General features: G+C 48.7%; 2 protein-coding genes across 7 annotated transcripts; one reads left to right on the top strand and one right to left on the bottom strand.

Annotated features, from left to right (window-relative positions):
* Nucleotides 1-2,655: 2,655 nt before the first annotated feature.
* Nucleotides 2,656-5,224, bottom strand: Foxl2 (forkhead box L2). Its single transcript, XM_034484296.3, has one exon. The coding sequence runs from the start codon at nt 5,144-5,146 to the stop codon at nt 4,010-4,012; it is 1,137 nt and encodes a 378-aa protein (XP_034340187.1). The 5' UTR covers nt 5,147-5,224; the 3' UTR covers nt 2,656-4,009.
* A 1,087-nt stretch (nt 5,225-6,311) lies between these two features.
* LOC143435438 (uncharacterized) lies at nt 6,312-13,662 on the top strand. Of its 6 annotated transcripts, XR_013105755.1 has the most exons (6): nt 6,312-6,381; nt 6,650-6,737; nt 7,785-7,899; nt 8,085-8,470; nt 9,643-9,750; nt 10,338-13,662. XR_013105755.1 is itself a non-coding variant. In XM_076918132.1 (5 exons), exons 1-4 carry the CDS (start codon nt 6,318-6,320, stop codon nt 9,709-9,711), a joined length of 336 nt encoding a protein of 111 aa, XP_076774247.1. In that variant the 5' UTR covers nt 6,312-6,317; the 3' UTR covers nt 9,712-9,750; nt 10,338-13,662. The 6 variants fall into 6 exon arrangements, 4 of the variants coding, with proteins under 4 accessions (XP_076774247.1, XP_076774246.1, XP_076774249.1 ...); XR_013105754.1 differs by having other exon boundaries at nt 9,643-13,660; XM_076918132.1 differs by lacking the exon at nt 8,085-8,470.
* Nucleotides 13,663-22,710: the final 9,048 nt, after the last annotated feature.

Here is a 22,710-nt window from a genome sequence, read left to right as displayed (position 1 = left end):
TGCCACACAGCAATGACACAGCTAAAAGAACATAGTTAAGTACTATTTAAATAAAGTGGGAGCACTATGGGAATCTCAAGCTTGACTTAAATCACTTCCAGGCTTTGGGATCTCTTTCTGGGTGGCAAGAATTTGAGATAGCAATTGGAAAGTTGCAGGCCTTCACCAAGGTCCTCCACCCCTACATGAAGCCTGGATTTGCCCCCGGTTTTTACCTACCACCAGGGGGCTCTCTCTACATGGCTAATTTTTCAGTATTTGCTTGCAAAAGACAATGCAAAGGCTGAATACAATCCCTCTGTATATCTCTTGCATTGGCAAAAAAACGTTTCCCTAGTCCCATTAGAGAACTGGACTTCCCTCCACCAACCCACTTTAGGTTTTTAGGGAATGCAAAGGTCACTATAAGAATTTGAACACAGAGGAACATGTTGCATTCTGTCAGTATTTAGGGATGTTTCTATACACAAACAAACCCCCTGCTACACCCACCATTCAGAACCACGTTTAACAACCTATTACTTGTATCCTTCAGAAATTCGTAGGATATTTGTATCAAACTCTATTTATGTTCCATGTATAGAACACACTACAAACATTTGCAGGTACCCACATGAGCTGCTAGCTATCCAAGCCAGACTGTGTATACTAAGGCATAATTGTTCTGCACCAGGAACTCTCTTGAATATTTTTGCTCTCACTTAGGGAATTATCTGAATTTGTCAGATTTTCTAACAAATTCAAAAGTGCAAGGAGTAGGGGAGAGAAAGGAAATTTGAGACAAGGAAGGTCTGTTATTGTCCCCAACTAGAGAAAAAGACCAAACTTTAGCATTTTGCAGAATCCCTTAGGGCTGGAATTAGAGACAGATGTGTCTTTCTGAAGGCATCCATGGGGAAGTAGCTCCCTTCTCTTACCTCCTCCAACCACTGTGTAGACTTGGGAAAGCCCCTGTAATTCCTTCATCTAATTTTACTTACTTGGCAAAGCCTTCCCTGTTGTGGATGCCTCTTGCTGGTTAGCTCTTGGATGCAGAGAGGCATCCACCAACGGAGGCCCCCCCGGCTTCTCCATTTTACTGGAGTTGAGCAACAAGCTGCCCACTAAGAGTCCTACCTCTGAAGCGGTCCTTCTGTTTTCTACTCTGGATGGCAGTTTGTTGGGGGGTGCTGACAGCTACTCCTGGAACAGGGAGCCTCTGTCAGATGAAGTGAAGGGTGCACATACTTTGTTATCCTTCAGCAAGCCAGAAACACACACCCAGAGCACAGCTGTGTAGATCAGCTCATGGTATGAATGCAACCCGTACTGGGTTCTGGTAAGCACTCCCTAATATTAGTCATATGGTTAGTACAGTCTCCTAAATAGATGTCATCCACCCTCCCTGCAGGTGAATGACAGATACACATCTTCGACCCTATCGCCATTAAATAACAGGCACTAGAAATATGCACACCAGGCACAGACTACACAACAATCCGTACATTTGAGACATCAGGCTATACAAACACCCTCGGGCCTGACAGATCCATCTGTCTCCTTCTGCCTACCTCCCAGCGGGTGGGCAAGCTTTAGTCTCTACTTTCCGGAATCCATAGAACCTCCTTTACCATCCTCTAGCCTCCATCTGAGATTTTTAGGGGGAGGAGGGTGCATTCTGAGCCAGACAGGCTTCCCTAGATCCTAGTAACATATAATCTAGATACCACCCTGATACCCCTAAGGTTAGACCTTCAGTTAGCGGAAGTGAGGACCCACAGGTTCACCCCGCTACGCTCTTAGCTACTCCCAGCTCATTCCTCTGGATCTGTCTCTTATCCAGGTAAGGAGAAAGACAGACGGGTGACAGATGCACGGTGAGGCATGGGATCTAACTCCTCCTGTTAGCCCCCAGTCAATAGGGAGCCAATATCTGTCACCCTATTGGTAACCTGAAGGTCAGCCACTCCTAATCAACCAGAGACGTTTAATCTGCAACCGGGTCAAACACCTTTCGCATCTTCATGAGAGCATGGATCTTAATTTGTTATTTGATGAGCTCAGTAAAGAGAAAACAAAAGCTCACCTCTGTAGCATATTGTACACTAAACCTCCACCAAAGCACTAAGTTTCCTACACTTATCTCAAGATACATGGGTATCAGTTGTTAAAAACAACAATATGACAAATCACCTATTACACTGTAGAAAAGCTTGAAGCTTCCAGGGTGTTTCCGAAATCGGAACTTTATATTAAAAAAAAAAAACAACCCTAAATTGTTACATGTACTTTTGACAAAAATAATAATTCTTAGAAGTATGAGGATAGTAATGAAAACACAGCGCATACACCTAGTACAATTATGTAAGAGGCAAAATATAAAACTTACACGGACGCAAAAATAGAACAAACCTTGCCTACAGTCGTCTCTAACGAGGGAGGGCCGGGTATCTTTGCCGGTGTGAAACAGCCGCAACAGACGAGCGATGACACAGAAAAACAAACAATCTCCAGAAAAACAAAGCAGTAGCGACAGCCCGAAGCGCCCGCCACCCGGGTTGTTCTCAACTCTTGTTTGCGTCACCTTTTAAAAGAACACAATTTTGCTTGAAAGGCTGACTCTTTTAGCTAGCTAGCTGCTGAACTAAGGCGTAAAAGAAACAATGTAAGTCTGCGTTAAAAGAAAAAAACAAAAAAATTTATTTAGGAATTGACAAGGGACGCCCGCACACACATACAAACACAACAAAAGTGCTCTAGTTCCCTCTAGAAAATTTGGTCCCCAAAAGACATTACTCAACCACCAGGTCACGGGATTTCGGGCCAGCGGGCTGGTGCCACAAGCCCGTGTGGGCCGGCCATGACGAGTTTCACATTTCTCCTTCCGAAGGTGGAAGAAACGAGACATTGGAAAAACAAAAATCAGGGATGGGAGTGTCATCCCGGCCGAGTGTGCCAGCCAGGCAGTGATCTCTCCTGGCATCCGGGGCTAGAATCGGAAGATCCGGGGAAATTTATTTTGAATTTAGTTTTTAAACAGAAAAAAAAAAAAAAAAACCCTCCCAATTTGTCGTGGAAACCTTCTTTTAGCTAGTTATTTTCTCCCGCCTCAGAATACAGCCTAATGAAGTCACCACGGGAATTCTTACACACATCTCCCGGCAGGAACGAAGAAGAAAACTTTTGATTTTGTTGTTTGGTTTTAGCAGACTCCAAGGCCATAGCACTTCGCCCCATGAATGTTTTATTCTTTCTTTTCCCTCTCTCATTAAAAAAAAAGTTTTTAAAAAATATCTTCAAAAGCCTCACCAATCTTTTTTTTTTATATAAAGACCTGGCCTGGAGGTGCCCGAAGCGGTGCGCTGCGGAGCAGAGGCACCGGGGCCTCCCTAGGCTCGGGGGATGAGTACTCCGTTACAGGCCGCCGCGGAACGAGGCTGTCCCTGCTCCAGCCTGGGGCTCAACCCCCGCCCCGCCCAGTGGGCCCCTCTGCAAGCGGCTTCTGATCAGTTCCAGGAGGGATCGCAGAGCGACCGGACACGTTCTTTCGGTTCTCCGGCAGTGCGGGTCCGGCTACCCCAGCAGCCTAGCGCTTCTAGCCGCAGACAGCACGGCAGTCGGGGTGGGGAGGAAAAAAAAATTGAGCTTGAGTCCACCGACCTGGAAAAGAAGGCCAAGAGGTAAGCCGCGCCACGGACACTTGGACCGCACCTCGGCCGGGGACTCACTCCCTGCGGTAACTCTGGGACGTCTGGAGGAGAGGAGGCCTGCGGAAAGCACGGAGGGGGCGGCCTCGGGCCAGCAGCGCGGGAAGGCAGAGGCCGCGGTGGGGAAGAGCACCGGAGGAGCAGCGGAGACGACAAAGCGGAGTCGCAGGAGCGGGGCGGACCGAGGAGGCACAGACGGCTCGAGGGCTCTGCATCCACAGGCTGTCCGGGAGTGCGCGCTGTCCGGCTGGCTGCTGCGGCTGAGACCCGAGCTCGGCTCCTCCATCCCCGGGGCGGGGGACCGCGGCCGCGCGCCGTGGCACTCAGAGATCCAGGCGCGAGTGCAGCGCGCCCGTCTTGCTGTCGTGGTCCCAGTACGAGCAATGCATCATGGCGAGCTCGGGTTGCCGGGCGCAGGCGAACTGCAGGCCGGGAGCGCTCGTGGGCGCGGGGGCCGGGGGTGCGGCGGTGGCCGGGCTGGCGGGGCTGAGCTGACCCGGGGGAGGCGCGGCAGCCCCGTGGTGTGGCGGGGCTGGCGGCGGCGCGGCGGCCGCGTGCAGATGGTGTGCGTGAGGGTGCGGGTGGGGGTGCGGCGGCGGCGGCGGCGGCGGCGGTGGCGGGGGCGCGGTGGGAGGGCCTCCCAGGCCGTTGTAGGAGTTCACGACGCCCGGAGGCAGCGCCATGCTCTGCACGCGCGAGTACGGCCCGTAGGAGGCGGCGGGGCCCGCCAGCCCCTTGACCACCGCGGCTGCACCGGGGCTGCCCGGGCCGGCGGCTGCAGCGGCTGCAGCAGCGGCTGCCGCGGCTGCCGCCATCTGGCAGGAGGCGTAGGGCATGGGCGAGGGCGGCTGCGGCAGGGGCCAGGAGTTGTTGAGGAACCCCGATTGCAGGTACTTGGGTGGCGCCAGGTAGCCGTAGCCATCGGCCCCCGCGCCCGGCACGCCGCAGCCGCCCGCCGCGCCTCCGCTCCCGAAGAGCCCCTTGCCCGGCTGGAAGTGAGCGGGCGGCGGCCGGAAGGGCCGCTTCATGCGGCGGCGGCGCCGGTAGTTGCCCTTCTCGAACATGTCCTCGCAGGCTGGGTCGAGCGTCCAGTAGTTGCCCTTGCGCTCGCCGCCGCCCTCGCGCGGCACCTTGATGAAGCACTCGTTGAGGCTGAGGTTGTGGCGGATGCTATTCTGCCAGCCCTTCTTGTTCTTCTCGTAGAACGGGAACTTGGCGATGATGTACTGGTAGATGCCGGACAGGGTGAGCCTCTTCTCGGCGCTCTCGCGGATGGCCATGGCGATGAGCGCCACGTACGAGTACGGGGGCTTCTGCGCAGGGTCCGGCTTCTCCGGTGCTGTCCCGCCGCCCTTGCCGGGACTCGGCGGCGACGTCTCGGCCTCTTTGACTGCACGCCCGCTCTCCGGGGCCAGCAGGGTCCCCGTCGTGTCCTCCGGCTCCGGATAGCTGGCCATCATGACAAAAGCTGCCTCTCCGCGGCCCGGCAGCCCGGGGGGTTTGTGCTCTCCCGGTGCAGGCTCGCCTTGCAGGCGGGCGCAGGAGTGTGCGCTCGCCGCAGAGCCTCTAACTTCTGCAGGCTGCGGGGACCGGAGGCCTCTCGCGGCTCTCGCTCTCTTCTCTTTTTCCCCCCGGGGAGCGGTCGGCGGGAGTGGAAGTCAGCCTCTGGCCATCGGGAGTCTGCCCAACAGCGAGGGGCTCCGGCCCCGCCGCCCCTCCCCGCCCAGGCCAGTCCCCGCCTCGGTGGGTTTTCTTGGCTGAGCTCTCCCCTCCCCCCACCGCCCGGTTTCCCGAGGCACGACCCGCGTCTCTGGCGCAGCCGCCTCCTGGAGTCCCTAGTGCGCCAGGAGCCTCGCTCGGTTCTGATTCGTATGGGCTCCGCCGAGTTCCGCTTGCGTCAGGGGCCTTCGCCCCTATAGCGGGGCAGCCAGCAGCGCACGGGCGAGTTCATCTCTAAGTCTCCTTTTTTAAACGGCCGGCAGAGCTTGGACCGGCCTTTCCTGGCCTCCGGAGCTCCGCCGACAGCGGTGCTCACGAGTCCTTGAAAATCTGCGGGTGCTTGCTTCGCCGAAGCCCTGGTTAGGGCTAGCTGTGCCCTGCCAGTGCCCCGGGAACACTGACCCCAGGGAGGAGAGGTGATCCAAGCCTCCTGGCAGCTTTCAGGTGAAAGAAAACAAAGCCCCTTGCTCTGTGCTTCGGGCTGTGCTGGGACTAGACTTCTGGCTTTGAGGCTTAGGGAGGGGCGAGATGGCAAGGGGGCCGGACCGGGGTGGAGTGGCCGAACTTTGAGGCCGCTGGAGGTAAACCAGCTCAGAGCTCGTGTCACGGAAAGCTGACGCTTCGGCCTGCTCTGTCCCTCGAGCTCTCTGAGCGGGATTGGGGCTGGTGAGAGGATCCCTGGGAAGAGGCGCCCAGGAGTACTGCTCGCTAGCATCGGAGGCTTCCCTTCTCTGTGCTGCGGTGGGGATGTAGGGACCAGCTTTCTCCTTGGAATTCGCCTGGCGACCCTACAGTTTGGGTGTGTGTTTTGAAGATCAAGTGGTGTCCCTTGTACTCTTGCTTGGACACGGACGAGGATGCTTTTGAGGGCTTTAGGAACTGTTGCGTGCACAAGTGTCACGCGTGGAAGACATGGGGCAAAATCTGTTTTTAAGATACATGAAATACTGCGCAAGTGAGCTGTTCAGAAATCCAGGTATGCTATGTCCAAGGTGTGAGAGTTGTATTTGCTTATTTTTGCTTTGTGAGGTGTATGAATCAAGCACCGGAGTAAATACGGTTGGTGGATACAACGTCTTTTTTCCCCCCTCTCTTCTTTTTTCCTTCCCACCCTAACAACCTTTACCTGCTTCTTCCCCTTCCAGCGTAGGTAAGGAAGGAAAACCACAGGCTGGGGAGGCGCTTGCTCACATCTCAGTCACGAATGGACAGTAGTTCTGATCGTCTTTCCACTTGTTTTTAAGACAATGACAAGAAGTCTGGTGGGGATCCAGTTACATCTGTGAAAATAGAAAACGGACTTAGAGGAATTCCGTGCCAGCCCCAAATCAGGTGAGCCCTTTCACTCCGGCTGTGAACATAGGTTTGCAGCCTTGACGTGTGAGAAAGGCTGAGGAAGAGTGAAGGATAATGGTCTCAATGAATGCCCCGACCTGTGTCAGTGATTGGCATGTCTAGGTGGCTACCCTGTTCTACCTCTTTCTTCTCTCTTAGGCTGCTTGGACTTTAAGAGTCTCCAGAATCCCAGGAGCCCACATGGGGCAGTGGCTCCAGAATTCCAAAGACCACTTATCTACAGTGTGTGCTTCCCACTCTAAGATGAAGAGAAAGAAGGACAGTGTGTGTGTGTGTGTGTGTGTGTGTGTGTGTGTGTGTGTGTGTGTGTAATCGAACATCTTAAAGATGACTTCAGAGAGGTCAACAGGGCAAACCCGGGCTTACCACCAGGATGTGAGGGAGCTAGGCTTCTCTACATTTCCCCCTGCAGATACCCACTTCTAGCCTTTATTGACAATATTTCCAAGTGGCCTCCATGTTTTTCTAAGCTATCTCTCACTGCCCTGAGCACACTGGAGACAAACAGCACTTCTTCAAATTTTGTCTGCTTTCTGAGCAGGCCTGCAGGTGTTTGTCTTCTTCTTTAACGTCAGACATGCCCAGGGCTGGGGCTGAATCTGGTTGGTCTGGGCAGGGGCAAACATCTGGCTTTGGTCGGGACCAAAGAGTGTGGAGGTCGGTCTCCCCCTTCTTCATTTTTTCTTTCTTTCCTTCTTTCTTCTTTTTTTCTTTCTTTTGACCACCCAAGCTGACCCTGGGTCTCATCCCCCACCCCCTCCATGGCTCCATTTCCGCTGCTCAGCTCCTCAGCAGCCAGGTGTGACAGCATTGTTGCATGTGTCATCGCTTCCCTGAATTCCTCTGTCGGCTCCCTTTTCAGTCTTTAAGGAGCCCGAGGTGTGTGTGTGTGTGTGTGTGTGTGTGTGTGTGTGTGTGTGTGTTGGGAGTGTAGGTCAGAGTCTCTTTAAGAGGATTTTTTTTTTCTGAGTGGAAATAGGAGTCAGGCATTCCTGAGAACTGACTTCTTGCTGTACTTTGCAGGATCAGTACCCCAATCCCAGGTGGAGAAAGGGTGCCTCTTGTGCGTACAAGGCTGGGAAACAGAACTGCAGGCGACCCGAGGGATCACTTTCCCGACCCGAGCATCTGGCCCTTGGTAAGCAGCCAGAGCTAGTAAGACTAGGACGAAGGTGCTTGTCGGTTCGACGGACCAGCAGGAGGTGGATGAAGCAGGCGCTCTAGGAAGTAGCGGGGTAGACTTTGATTTACTTCTCAATCTCTTAGGCAGGCTGGGTAGGGAGAGCCCTAGGTTCTGTCTAGAGTGGGATTCTGTTCCTCTAGGCCTGTTTTGCGGAAGTTGTGCGGGCCTCTGGCTTTCGCCCCGTTTCATTCTGACAACGCTGGGCACCGTCCACTTAGTGGCCTCCGGCCTGCGCCCATCTCCAGCGGCCTCGGTCTTGAACCTAGTGGAGCTTCGTGGTTCTCTGGGTTTTCAGGAGCTCTCAGTGCCTTCAGCTCCTTGTGCCTCTAGAGAAATGGCTGTCCGTGCCTTGCCAGGGAGCCATGGGCAGAGCAGCTAGCTCCGAAGTCTAGACCGCCGCCGACGTGAGCAAGTCGCTGATCCCTGATGAAGATGCTTTTCTCCTTGGCTGAGCTTCCTGCAGCTGCTGCAGAAGCACCGCGGACCGCCACGCAAGGCAGGCTGCTGTTTCCCCAGCACTGTTCAGGTCAGACGCTCAGCCACCGGGCTGGGCTGGCTGCTTGTCCCTCAGGTCCTCCTTCTTATCGGTCCCAGCGTGAGTTCCCGCGCCAGAAGAGAAGAACCAGGAGGCTGAAACCCTCTTCCATGCAAACTGCCTCTGCAGCGCATTGGGAAGAGGAGAACTTCAGGGGGGCTTACCTTCCTACCCGGCCCACAGTTTCACATCTACAACTTAGGCATCTACACACATCTCTCTAACACACAGTGACCCCGGTCCACCTCTCTGCATCAGCCTTAAATCTTCTCTGCCTCTTTACTTCCCCAGCTCACCTGTTGGAAATACTAGTTCAGATCCTTAACGTTTTAGTAAAAGTGTGAAATTGACTTCAAGCCTCTTCACACACCAGCATGCCCTCCCATTTCATGGCTTCCCAGCCGCTTGCTCCATGTGAGGGGAATTCCATTTTGTGAAAGTCAGCCATACTGTGCGTTCAGAGACCCAATAGTGTTCTCAGGACATTGGCAGATCAGGCCAGGGCCCCGCCTTAGTTTCTCGATACCGCAAAGAAGATGCCAGACACCTTCTGGAAGCCCAGCTTGGGCATCTCTCTACAGTGGTTGCTCAGGGATGGTCACATGTTCTGGAAAGAGGCAATGGCTTGAAGATGCTGCACCTTGTCCTGGAAAGTGCTCCCAGGAGAGGATTTGTGGACAGTGAGAGAGCAGAAAGTAGGTTTCTGGACAGGGTCTTGTGGAGGGTCTGATAGCCAACAGCCTTCCCCTCAGGACCACTTCTTATCAGGCCTCTGAAGAGTTCACATGCAAGGACTTTACACTCTGAACAGCTCATCCTTCCTTGGGACCCTTTGTAGACTAATTGAGGCCTTGCTAGGCTCTGGGTTTGTGATTGGATATAATTACCAGCAGACTGCTGTGGTGGCACAAACCCATAGAAGTAGTCTGCATTTGGGGTCTTTGGCAATGGATAATTGAGAATCCTGGTGTGCCCCGTTCCAGGTACCATTTGGCTTTGGCGTTTTGCTTGGTGGAATGAAAGATCAGTGACCTCTCTGAACAGAAAGGGCATTGTTGCATGAACATGGAAACTCAAGTCCAGAAACATGCATGGTCTGCGTTAGCCCATGGAAGTGCAGAAAGAATGGGGTCCTTATACCTGGCTCTGCTTTTTTGTTTTAGGACAAGGTCCCACTGTATAGTCTTTGCTGGCCTGGAACTCTCTTTGTAGACCAGATTGGCCTTGGCTGAGATCTGCCTGCCTCTGTGTGTTGGGCACTGGCATTAAAGGTATGTGCCAGCAAACCATAGCCTTTAATCCATACATAGTATTGACAGGCTGAGAGCCACTACAGTGGGGCAGATGATAAAGGCTCTTGTTTAATTCTCAATGATATCAGCTTGGGAAATTAAGGAACCTTGTTTTGCTTCAGAGTTTTACATTTTCATCAGTTTTTGAGGAGCAATATATTTACTTGAACCCGGGCTCCTAAATACAGAATGCTTGCAGTACAATGTCTCTTTCTCAATCTTCCTAAGTTAACCATCTCACAGGCAGCCAGAACCCTGTATTTTATGTCTATCCAAGCACAAATACCCTTTTCTCCTTCACAAGGACACTTTAATAGTTACAGAGTAGCAACTAGTGCCTGGAGTTCTGCACCTTAGAAATCCCTGTATATCAGTCCCCTACCCCCACCCCCAGGATTTCTCTCTTAGCTCAGGCTACCCTGGAGCTGGAGACACTCCTCCTTTAGACTCTGAGATTTCAGGTATGCATCTGGACACTGCGCCTCAATACATTCTCTTTATACAGAGCGGAGGGGCTCTGTTCATGCATCTTCACTGACAACTTGATTTAATTTGGAATCACATAGGAAACACATATGCGAGCATGTTTGTGCCTGGGGGCATCCCATGGACTGGGGAGCCCTGGAAGATGGGAGGAAGTTGGCAGATTGAAGATGGGAGGAAGTCAGCAGCCTCCAGCATTTATCTCACTGCTTCCTGATTGTGGACACAATGTGACCATCTGCCTCATGCTTCTGCCATGCTCTGTCTGCCATGATGGACTTTATACTCTTAATCTGCAAGCCCAAATGGCTTTTGTCATATATATATATACAAATATATATGTATATATATGATTTTTAAAATTTTTAATTTGTGTATGTGTGCATACCCACTCAGTGGTGTGTGTATTTGTCTTTCTCTCTGTGTGTGCATGCACGTGTGGTGTGTGCCATGTGTGTGAGGATATCTGAGGATTCCAGTCAGAATCCCAGGCAGTTGTGAACTTCCCAGTACAGGTGCTGGGAACTGAACTTGGGTCTCCTGGAAGAACAGCACATTCTCTTATTCCCGGAGCCATCTCTTCAGCTGTTTTTGTCAGAGACATGAGCACAGCAACACGGAAGTTAATTAACACAGTGGTGTCTAGGTTGTTTCCAAGCCTTTGTTTTCAAAAGCAGTACTTCAGTGTGCAGCCTTGTGTACTTAATTTTGTAGATATAACCATATAGTCGAAGCAACATTTTTCTAGCAGTTGTATCAAAGAGTGTGGACATTTACCAAGTTTGAGAGGTTATGCAAAGCTGTCTTCCCAGGATGCACTAGTGTAGGTTCCTATCAACAGTGAATTAGATTCCAGTTTCTTCTAGATTTCAGTACACACTTCCCAGTGTACAGGAGAGGGGTTTCCCATGTAGCCCAGGCTGACCTCAAACTCGTGTGTCTTCTGCCTCTGCCTCACAAGTGCTGGGATTGGCGTATGCCAACCTGGCCCACTACTTCTTTCCTTTTCAAGGTAGAGATCTTACAGATGAGCTGAGGACACATCTGCACCTTTCTTTGGTTCCTTTCTGTCTGTTTCTCTCCTGGAGTGCTCATCATGGCAAATTTGGTGTCTAACATTCCTGTACCTGTTATGATACGTGTGCAACATGTGTATGTACTCCCAAGCAATACATCAAGTTCTGGGGTTCGTAGCTTTATATAACTGGTATCGGGCCGTTCTGAAAGACACGCGCTTGCTTTTTTAATTCAACCACGTGTTTGTCAAAAAAAGCTCCTAGTCGACACACAGAGACAAGCACTGTTCATTCTCCCTGTGTGGCACCACTCCATTGTATGAGCACATTGTGGTTTATTTATCCGTGTTCCTGTTGGGAGGCATTGGATCATTTCCTAGTCTTTACTGTTGCCCACAGCCCTGCTTTGGGCTTTCTTAAACATGGCTGCTACTTCACATTGGCTGTAGTGTGCCAACGGTGGGAGTCCTGGGTCAAAGGTGACAGACATCCGTAACTTGCCCAGTTACCACCAAGCAGAGCCTCAGCTGCTGCTAGTTGGAGCCCCCATCTTGTTGGAACCAGCAAGCAAGATGGAGCAGTGGGAGAAAGTGTAAGCTGGGTTTCAACCATATCACCGGCATCCTGGCTCTGTGATGTATTTGCTGGGTGGCTTTGGAATGCTTTCTCAGCCTCTCTGTGACTTGATTCTCCCGAATGCAAATGCAAATGCAAATGGTGATGGTAGTAGCATCCAGTTTGTGGGGTTCCCAAGGAGACAAATTGAGGTAGTGTATGTAAATATTTAGTATAGAGTCTGGCAGGACTCAGTAATCAGTATTCATAATATCAGTATCTTCTATATTAGCATTTCTATGTTCTGCCTGTGTCCCTCTCTGTTTCTCTGGGGTCTCTTTGTATGCAGGCTGGAGGTCACTGTTGGGTGTTGTTCTGAGGAATCATTTACCTTGTGTTTAGAGACGTGGTCCCAGAAGGCCTGGGACTCAGCTGAGGCTATCCTTAAACTCTTGATCCTCCTGCCTCAGCTTATGGGATTCTGGGATTCTGGTTGTGTACTACTATGCTATGTCTGCATTGAAGGAGACTACTTGGCTCCAACTGGAGAGACATCTATCACTTCATTTTTGAGAATTTCAATTTGTAGGCCCTAAATATAAACACTGAAGAAAACATAACAATCACATGCTTGCACCTAAAAGCTGAGAATGGCCTTTTTGGTATAACGCATATTCATATTTGCTCAATTCAGTCAAGAGATCAAGAGATTTTGCAGTTGGTTTGTTTGAGTCAGTGAACTCAACCAAGGCCTATACACTGCCTTTGCTTATTGTCTCTTAAATTGTTCCTTAAGAACTATATACCTTGGATTTAGAGACATGGTTTCTCACTGGGACCTAGGACTTACCAATTAGTTTAGGCTGGCTGGTCAATGAGACCCTGGTATCTGCTTACCTTTATCTACCTACCCATCAGTGGTATTGCAGGCACGGTCCACTGTGCTTGACTTTTAGGATATAGATCCTGGTAGTCAAACTTAAAGTTCTCATTTTTGCATGGCAAACCACCAGCTGAACTATTTCTACAGCCCTTCTTTCTTCTTTTAATATATTTGTTAAAGGTAGTGACCAGTTTCTCTGTAGTTCGGCACAGTGGGATTGTGCTGGTTGGACCCTGGGGCATCTCCTCTAACCTTCATCATTCCTGGACCTTGGTCGGTGCTGTAGTTTGGGTCAGAGGTATCTCCCCAAAGGCCCAGCCTGTAGTCCTACAGAGGGGCCTTTTAGCAGGCAGAGCCTTAATAGAAGAAAGCTAGGTTATGGTGGGGTGGGTTGCATGAGATGGGTCTTCTGTAAGCTCCTGTATTTGAACACTTGGTCCCAGTTATTGGTGTTACTTGGGAGGTTATGGAGCCTTGAGGAGGCAGAGCCTTACTGCAGGAGAAGTACGGATTGAGGGCTGGCCTTTGATGATCTCTGGAGCTATGAGCTGAAAGCCAAAATAAACTCCGTCTTCTTTAAGTTGCTTTTGGTCGTGGCATTTTTATCACAGCAACAGAAAATAAGTAACTGCTTCAGGGAGTGTGCCTGTAAGGGGAGGTCGGACCTGCCTCTTCCTGTCTCTGCTTTCCAGAAAGTTGAGGCCTTCTGTACCACAAGTCCCTGCACTGTCCCACTGAAGCCCCACAGCACCAGGGCTAAAGACTTCAAGCTGAAACCTTCAAAACCAGAAGCAAAGTAAACCCTGCCTCTTTTAAAGATGATTTGTCTAGGATGTTTCCTGGATACCTGAGTTACCATGTGGAAGGCTAACACAGCAGGCCACAGGCTCACTCCAGTTAATTTAGAGATTAAGACTTCCCCCCCCTAGTGTGCGGTTCCATGGGGAGGGGGTGGTAGATGATGCTGATGCTGGTGTTTTCATCTTTTTTTTTTTTTTTTTTTTTTTTTTTTTTTTTTTTTAGATTTTAACAATCACTAATGATCGCTGACTAGAGACATTATTCATTAAAGATTGCAAAACACAGTGGTAATTTAATTCTATTGTTCTCCAGGAATTAACTAAACTGCTTCACAAAGAGAAACTTGAAACAGAAAGGAAGGAAACCAATAACCACGATTTGGGGTTGTGAAGGACAGGCAGGCGAGTGGAAACTTTTCTTACGTTTATAACAATGATAATAGGACTCTATATAAATAGTCACTTGGGTGACCACTGATCGCACCTGTTCTGAAAGGTCAGGCGGAATCTTCTACCTGAGAGGAAAGGGGAAGAGAAAGGATGGCGGTCAAACATGTCGACTTCCCATCACACAGCTGGGCCTCCTTGCTGACATGTGCTGCATGGCCATTTTGCCCATGGGAAGATAAGAGAGTTCTGCCCAGCAGAACTACAGGTAACAGGGTCCCATCATCTGTAGCTCTGCAAGTCCACATTCTAGTGCCACAGGCAGGAAGATGTAAAAAAAGGGGGGACCTGAGACTGGGCAATCTGGGACAGCCTCACAGGTTAGAGTTGGATCTCAGAGGAAGAATACAGAAGGTTTTTAGTTATCCCCCATTTTCTTGCAGGTGTTAGTGTCCAAGTCACACACTGACAAGGACCAAAGTAGGTACCACGAACTCTGAGAGGTGTAAGCAATAGTCTTATTGTGCCTGTGATACCCACATGTTCAGTACGGTTTAACAAGGGGTCCATGTGCCAGGGGGATGAGTGGGTATGGCCTCTTGGCTATCTCAGGATATCCACTTTCTAGGTATTCTGCATGCCTACATCATCCTTGTCTTCTTGAAATAGGGTGCATTTTTCTGGCTGCCCTCTGTGGATATAACAAAGTTGAGTTGCTCTTAGAGTCTTCCTATATGCTTATTAACTTTTAAAAAAATCATTATTGCTGGGTGGTGGTGGCGCACGCCTTTAATCCCAGCACTTGGGAGGCAGAGGCAGGTGGATTTCTGAGTTTGAGGTCAGCCTGGTCTACTGAGTAACCAGGACTACACAGAGAAACCCTGTCTCGAAAAAACCGAAAGAAAAAAAATCATTATTACTGTGTGTGTGTGTGTGTACGCGCGTGCGTGTGCATCCACACCTGCCTGTGCCCACGCACACAAGTGCCATACAGCATGTGTGGAGGTCAGATGACAACCTTGTGGAGTTGGTTTTTCCTTTCACCCTTACGTGGATTCTGAGAATCAAACAGGTTGCCAGGTTTGCCTGGCAAGCCCCTTTATCTGCTGTGCCAACCGGCTGAGACAGATACCCAGTCTCACAGAACCCCTTCGAGGCCTCCCTGGCCCATTCTTGATGTCAGCAGCTGGGCCCTCTTTGGGCTCCCGAGCACCAGCCTGTGCTTACTCCTACGGGAGAAGTTGATATCCTATGCTACCACTTGTTAATTTGCCTCCTTCTACTAAACCGTGGACTCCCAGAGGGTGGGGCTGGCTAGCCCTCTCCCACCTCTGCATCCCTGTTTCTGCCTTCCCATGCTGTGATGTCCATGCTAGCTTGAAACTTTTGCACTCCAGTGACCTTCCTGCCTCAGTTTATAGTAGCTGAGATTGCAGACTCCTGTTACACCTGGCCTCTTACTCATCTTTATAATATTTTATTTTTCTAAGGTTCATTTATATGTATGAGCTCTGCCTGTATGTATGTATGTATGTGTGTATGTATGCATGCATGTATGTGCAGCCCCTGTGTCTATGATTAGTTGGGAGCTGCCTTTAGGGTACTGGGAACTAAAACAGAGTCCTCTGCAGAAACATCCAGTGCTCTTGGAGGGTGAACCATCTCTCCAGCCCCACTCTTTTATATATATATATATATATATATATATATATATATATATATATATTGTATATGAGTACACTGTCATTGTCTTCAGACACACCAGAAGAGGGCATCAGATCACTTTGCAGATGTGCCACCATGTGGTTGCTGGGAATTGAACTCAGGACCTTTGGAAGAAGAACAGTCAGTGCTCTTCACCACTGAGCCATCTCTCCAGCCCCCACTCTTATATTCTTAAGGACTTGATGTGTACGGTGTCTGGCAGGAAACACTCATTGAATAAATGTTTATAACTCCATATTTAGAGTCTCTTCTTTTAGGTGAACTTTTAGTCTGGGGAGGAATTAGATATTCAACTAGTCATTGATTCTTTAATATGAACCAGTCCTAGTTTAAAAAATCAGTTATGGTCAGGCAGTGGTGTCACATGCCTTAATTCCAGCACTTGGGAGGCAGAGGCAGGTGGATCTCTATGAGTTTGAGGCCAGCCTGATCTACAGAGTAAACTCCAGGATAGCAAGGTCTAAGAGAGATAGGCTGACACAGGAAAAAAAAAACCTATGCATTTTTTTTTTTTTTAAATGTGTTTAGGTGTTTTGCCTGCATGTATATCTGTGCCTAGCATACATGCTTGGTCCTGAGGAGGCCAGCAGAGGGCTTCAGATCTCCTGGGATGTGAATAACAGACAGTTGTGAGCTGCTGAGTGGGTGCTGGGAATCAAACCCGTGTTCTCTGAAAGAGAACTGAACCATCTCTCTTGTCCAAACCAGCCCCATTTTAATGATAGGTAGGTGAGAGGTAGGGACGGAGGGAATCTGGCTCAGTGTGTGTGGCTTTCATTAGTGTCCTCATGGAAGCAGCGGCATCCACATGAAGAGGTGGCAGAATGGAAAAGAGGAGGAATTCTCTGAGACAGGGTCTCAGACACTTGGGTGGAGGACAGAGGATGAGGGCACCGCCTCCCTGTGTGCTAAGCCTGCTTGTGCAACCATGTATGGGGCCATCTCTTTTGGCCAGCAGCAGGGCTCCAAGAGTGTGAAACTTCCTTGCTTTAGAGAGTCACCCCACCTCTTTGCAGGTGTCATTTTCCTGCCAGGAGTCTGAATCCAGCACAGGAGTGCAGGCAGGCCACCAGCCCAGGAAAGCCCAGGGCAACCCTGTCCAGGCAGCTACAATTTTGGGGACCAGCTGAAGTCCCCATGGAGGTGTGTGTATGGCTTTTAAAGACAGATGGAACTGCCTGGTTCTAACTTGTTATGTGGGATGGGCTTTAGGGCACAGCTTCTTCAGCTGTTGGTTGTACGGAACTGTCAGGCCTAGGGGGAAAACGGCAATATTAAAAGAGTTCTCACAGGCAAGGATTAAAACATCAAAAACAAAAAGAGTTAAAAATCAAACACACAATCCAGGTATTTCTGGCAGGGCTTGCCTGCAGCATGTGGGGAGACTACAGCTGCCTCAGTTCTGAGCACACGGGTATGCTAGCCGGAATCCCTGAACTTAGATTGGAGACCACTGAGTTAGGAAGTGTTTTTACCGTACAAGGGAAGTTTTCTGCTTTTGAAAGAAACACAACGATTTAACTATGGAAAACAAAGACCTCACAAACGTTTTCCTGGAGCTGGCGGGACTGGTCAGTGGTTAAGAGCGTTGTTGTTCTCCCAGAGGACCGGGTTAGATTTCTGGCACCCACAGAATGAATCACAACGGTCCAATCTCAGTTTCAGAGGATGTAATGCTCTCTTCTGGTCTCCGCTAACAACAGGCATAGAGAGATGTGGTGCAGTACGTACTTGCTGGCAAAGCAACCACACACATGAAATAAAAATGGTTTACAAATGTTGTCTTATTGCCGGGCCTCATTGTGTTCTATCGCACTGGTGTGTCCTCGGATTGTATTTGTTAGAATATTTGGTCTTTAAAATTGCTATTTGAGTTTCTGACTCCAGTTACATAAGAAATTATTTCATGAGCCAGGCGTGGTGGTATACTCTTTTAATCCCAGCACTTAGAGACAGGGCCAGGTGGATCCTTGTGATTTTGAGGTCAGCCTGGTTCACACAGAGAGTAGCAGGCCAGTCGGAAGTACATATCAAGAGCCTGTTCCAAAGGGGGGGGGGGGAGGGAGGGGAGGGCTACAGCTGGAGAGATGACTCCGTGGTTAAGAGACTGCTTTTCTAGAGAACCCAAGCACCTACTTGGTGGCTTACAACTGTCTTTAACTCTGGTTTCAAGGGCTCCTTTGTCCATTCTCTTCTGGCTTCTAAAGGTGAAATGTCTCTAAACACACTTCTGCCGTTTTGCACTACACGTTTATGTGAAGTAGGGCTCTGGGCTTTGGTAACCATCCAAGTACGTATCAACTTGGAAAGGTGTTGAGGATGTCGTGTGTCCTGCAGTATGCATTGCACACCTTAGGGCGCATGCATGCACTGAGAACGAACACACAGTTATGTGCACAAACATATGCCCCCTCCCTTGAGTCTCAGGAGACCCCTCCACATAGAGCACCTATTGGATATGGTTCAGAGATCCGGCTCTTAGACTCACTTTACCATTCGTACAGCTCTTGGTGCCTGTCGCTTTACCCGTGTTAGCTTGTTTTATCTTTCAGCATGGCTTTTCATATAGGCACGATTTTCCTGATTTTACAAATGAGGAAATTGTGACGCGGGGAAGATAAACATCTTGTCTTGATCACAAATAGGACCAGGACTGCAGTTGGGCCTTCCTGCATGTTCTCTATCTTTCTCCCTCTCTCTTTGCTTCTTGACCCCCTCCCCCTTATTTCTTTCTTCGTTGTTGTACACTCAGCAGGGACTGCCTTCTGGATTGGCATCTTGTGCTGATCTGCCTCCCCCCTCCAGTCCCCCCTCCCTACTTCCAGGCCACAGGGACTTCACAAGAGGCCTGTCTCCCAGATTAGCCCCAAAGACAGCAGGCTCCTGAAGAAGAAAGCCGGCAGAGGCACAGGGAGGCCCGGGATGGGAAGGGCTTCCCTAGAAGCAGTGGGGAACTTCCTCCTGGGAAAGCCAGAAGCAGACCAGTTCCTCTCCAGGGCCAGGCAGTAGAGCACTGGGCCCCAGCTGTTCCTGCCTGGTCTCTTACAGTCCAGATCACCCACCGGAGACTGGAGGCCCTGCCTGCTCATTGCCCATTGTCCCAGCACCACAGTTCTGCTTCCCATGCACCTCCTGTTTACACAGGAAGCCCTTGCTCCTGGATGCCACCTCCCTCTCTTGATGGCTGAATCTAAACTTGTATTCTTCGTAGGCTGCTTCAATGAATAGGACTGAAGCCATTTAATTCCGTTTGACGGCAGAGTGGGTAAAAGGGTGATCTTACTGGTATATGATGGCACAAACCTATAACGCTGGCACATCAGAGGTATCAATCATGCATGACGAGCAGGGGTTTAAGGCCAGCCAGGTTACAAAGGGACCTAGTTTCAAAACAACAAGAACACGGCACACATCTTGTTCTGAATGTGGCCACTCACTACCTAGCTGTCGGATCTTGGACCTTTACAACAGTTTCAGTACACATTCCTTTTCTGTGACATCGAAGTAGACGGGATATGGAAAGTGAGTGAAACACAGTGTGTTCACATCAATTACAGATCTTACACTTTAGCTCCTGCTGTGGACTGTATCTGATTTCAATCGTGCTAAAAAATGCAAGTGATAGCTTTAAAACTGTGGCTTCCAAATTCTGTGTGGTCTTCTTCTTAAGGTCAGGTCTCTGTCCCTTCCTTGAATCTCAGTGGGTTTGTGGCTTCCCCGGAGAGATGCGTTGCAGTGGAAGTCATGCTGTGTGGCTTCCCAGGATTTGTTTGTGTTGCTGGACCCTTAACCTTCAACCGCACAAGTCACCATGTAAGAATCTCCTCCAGAATTTGGCAGGCCAAGAATTGCTCTTTTTGAAAAGATAACATTTATTTATTTTGTGCTCATGTGTATGTGTGTGCGTGTGTATATGTAAGTACTTGTATGTATGTGGGTATGATGTATGTATATGTATGTGTGTGCATGGAGGTCAGAGGGTAACCTTTGGGAGTTGGTTCTCTCCTTTCCATCCTAAGGTCCTAGGGAAATGACCAACATTGCCATCAGGGTCGGCAGCAGGAGCTTTTACCTGCTGAGCCATCTTGTCAGCGCTGAGTTTTCTTGAAGCACCATCAAAGGAGTGCAAATAATTTTCCCCAGTTGAATAAAATATTACTCAGTGGAATTTCTAAATAATATACAGAACTAGGATCCCTCTCCCTTACCAACAAAAGATGGTTAAAAAAAAAAAAAAAAAAAAAAGATAAAGTATGGGATTGTGCTTGAATGAAGAAGGGATATTCTCATTAGACCAGAAACTGAAACATTCCAGAACTGAAGAAGCCAACATGATGTGACAGCCATGGTAGGCAGAAGTGGTTCTGAGCAGCATGCCCCAAACACATGCAGAATAAAGTCTCAGATGAGGCACAGACAATCGAGTGACCAAACAAGAGCGTTTGTCCAGCTTATGTGCCCACGAAACTGGTCTATGTACATTTTTACAGTCACTGCCTTCTTAAGAGTTAGCCCAAGCCTGGATTCTCTTTGCACCTCCATCCCCCACCTCGTCCTGAATTCAATCTCTTTTTCTAGCAATGTGTACGTCCACTAATGTCTGTGAGTCACAACTTTTTGACTGAAAACTCAGATGATAATATAGCTGAACATAGAACACAGGAAGGACAGTTATTTCTCCCCAGCATGTAGAAGATACACACGATGTTGCACTATTTTTTTGGCATCTGGCATCTGTGGTTGCCGTCACAAAGCCTAATCATTCCTTTATAAGAGACATGTTTCTTCTCTGACACTTTTAGGAATTTTTTTTTTTTTTTTTTTTGATGTTTGCTACAATGTGTCCAGGCATGAGGTTGTTTGCATTTAATTTGCTTGCGGGGCATGAAATACTTTGTCCTTATGAGAATTCCTCTTTTTCATTGCTACTGAAACTCACAATGACTAGATCTTTTATGATGACCTCTTTCCAGTTCTCATGGTTTCTTATTCCAGACTTACTGGACCTTAGCTGTCTCTCTATTGTTTCACCACACTGTTTAATTCTGTGGATAATTCCTGTGGTGATTTTCTACATTATAAATGATCTCTTCGGTTTCATTTGACCTAGGAATTTACCTGCTTTCACAAATTTTAATATTGATGATTTTTTTTTTTTTTGAAACAGGGTTCTGCTATATAGTCCAGGCTGATATTAAAACTTATCATCCTCCTGCCTCAGCTTTTTGAGCTCTAGGATTATCAGTGTTTGCCACCACATCGAGCTGATTGATGACTTCTCACTCTGTGTGAGTGATCTCACACAAGTTTTAATCTCATATTTAAAAGAAATTAATTAGGCTGATATAAGCATGGAATCTGAGGAAGAGAGTTGTAAATATTCACTGTAATCCCACCTCAAAGAGAGAAGTATAGGTGCTGGGCGGGGGGGATTTGTGTTATCCTTGTGTGTGGGTTATATAAGTGTTCTCTGGGTCTTCTCAGTTTTAGTATATGTTCTTCCAAAGTGAGCATGACCATGTATTTTTAATTCTCAGAAGCTTTATTTGGTTCTTTAAGAAAATTCCTGGCCTTTGTTATTTATTTGTGTTTATGGTTGTTTTGTCTGCATGTATGACTGTGCACCACGTGTGTGCACCATGCCCACAGAGGCCAGAAGAAGGTGTTGGATCCCTTGGGACTGGAGTTACAGACAGTTGTGTGCCACCATATGGGAGCTGGGAATGGAACCCAGGTCCTCAGAAAGCAGCAAGTGCTCTTAACCACTGAGCCATCTCTTCAGCCTCTCAGTGGTGATTTCTTTATCTGAAAGAATGTTGTGTTGCCTGTATTGTAGAGTTTAGCCTCACAGAGAAATTTTATTCTGGGTTTGTGAGGTGTCTTTTCTGTTTATTTGCTGATATTTTGGGGTCGGATCAATGCATAGAATGCTCTAAGTCCAAACCCACAGCCCTCGCCTGCCTGCACCTTAGTGCTTTGATTTCTCCTGGGGGACCTGGAAAAGACAAGCTTCTGAGCTACATCTCTGGTAGGATGAGAAGGTGGGTGGAGGTGGTGATTTACAATCCCTCTTTTCTACAAAGGGTTCAGGTCTCTAAAAGTCCTGAGTTATTGGATCCAGGGCTTTGCAATTAGCAGGGAAGTGCTTTGCCACTAACACCCTGAAGTTACATATATATTTTGTGGATGTGAATGCAATGCCTGTGGAGGCCAGAAGAGGGTGTCAGAGTCCCTGGAGCTCGAATTACAGGTGGCTGTTAATTGCCCTACCTGGACAGAGTTGAAAACAGAACTCCTAAAACTGGATGGCTGTGGCACACATCTTTAATCCAGCTGTCTGGAGGCAGAGGCAGGCAGATCTTTGAGTTCAAGGCCAGCATGGTCTACAGAATGAGTTGCAAAACAGCCAGGGGTACAAAGAGAAAAGAAACCCTGTCTTCAAAAACAAAAACAAAAACAAAAACAAAAACATAAAGGAACAAACAAAGCAAAAAAGAAAGAAAGAAAGAAAGAAAGAAAGAAAGAAAGAAAGAAAGAAAGAAGGAAGGAAGGAAGGAAGGAAGGAAGGAAGGAAAGAAAGAAAGAAAGAAAGAAAGAAAGAAAGAAAACCCCAGAACACTGGTCTCTGCAAGAACTCCTCTTCATCTCTTAGCCCCAAGCCTGCTTTTTTATTTTTAAAGTAAATTAATTACTTTAATTAACGGAGATTGAATCCATGGCTCTATGCATGCTATTCTTGTAGCTTCTCAAATCAATGTTATCTTTAGTTGACATGTAGTGATTGGGCATGCTTATGGGGACATCACACACTGCAATACATTGATACAAGGTAACCCTGTCAGGGTAACTGGCCTATTGACCACATTAAGACATTCACCATTCATTTAGGTTGGGGACAGCCTAAGTCCTGTTTAGTAGATATTTTGAGACATTCTTTTGAGACATTCTGTATTAGAAGTCTTAGGTTTTTGAGCTAAGGAGATGTCCCAGTGGGAAAAGTGCTTGCTGCAGAAGGCATGCTCATAAGAGTTCAGATCCTTAGCATGTATGTAAAAGCTGGGTTTTGTAGCCCCAGCACTGGGGCTGGGCC

This window comes from Arvicanthis niloticus, chromosome 21 (genome assembly GCF_011762505.2).
Source record: "Arvicanthis niloticus isolate mArvNil1 chromosome 21, mArvNil1.pat.X, whole genome shotgun sequence".
In the NCBI taxonomy this organism is placed as follows: Eukaryota; Metazoa; Chordata; class Mammalia; order Rodentia; family Muridae; genus Arvicanthis; species Arvicanthis niloticus.
The sequence above is the reverse complement of the archived record's forward strand: the minus strand, read 5'-3'. Positions and strand labels throughout refer to the sequence as shown.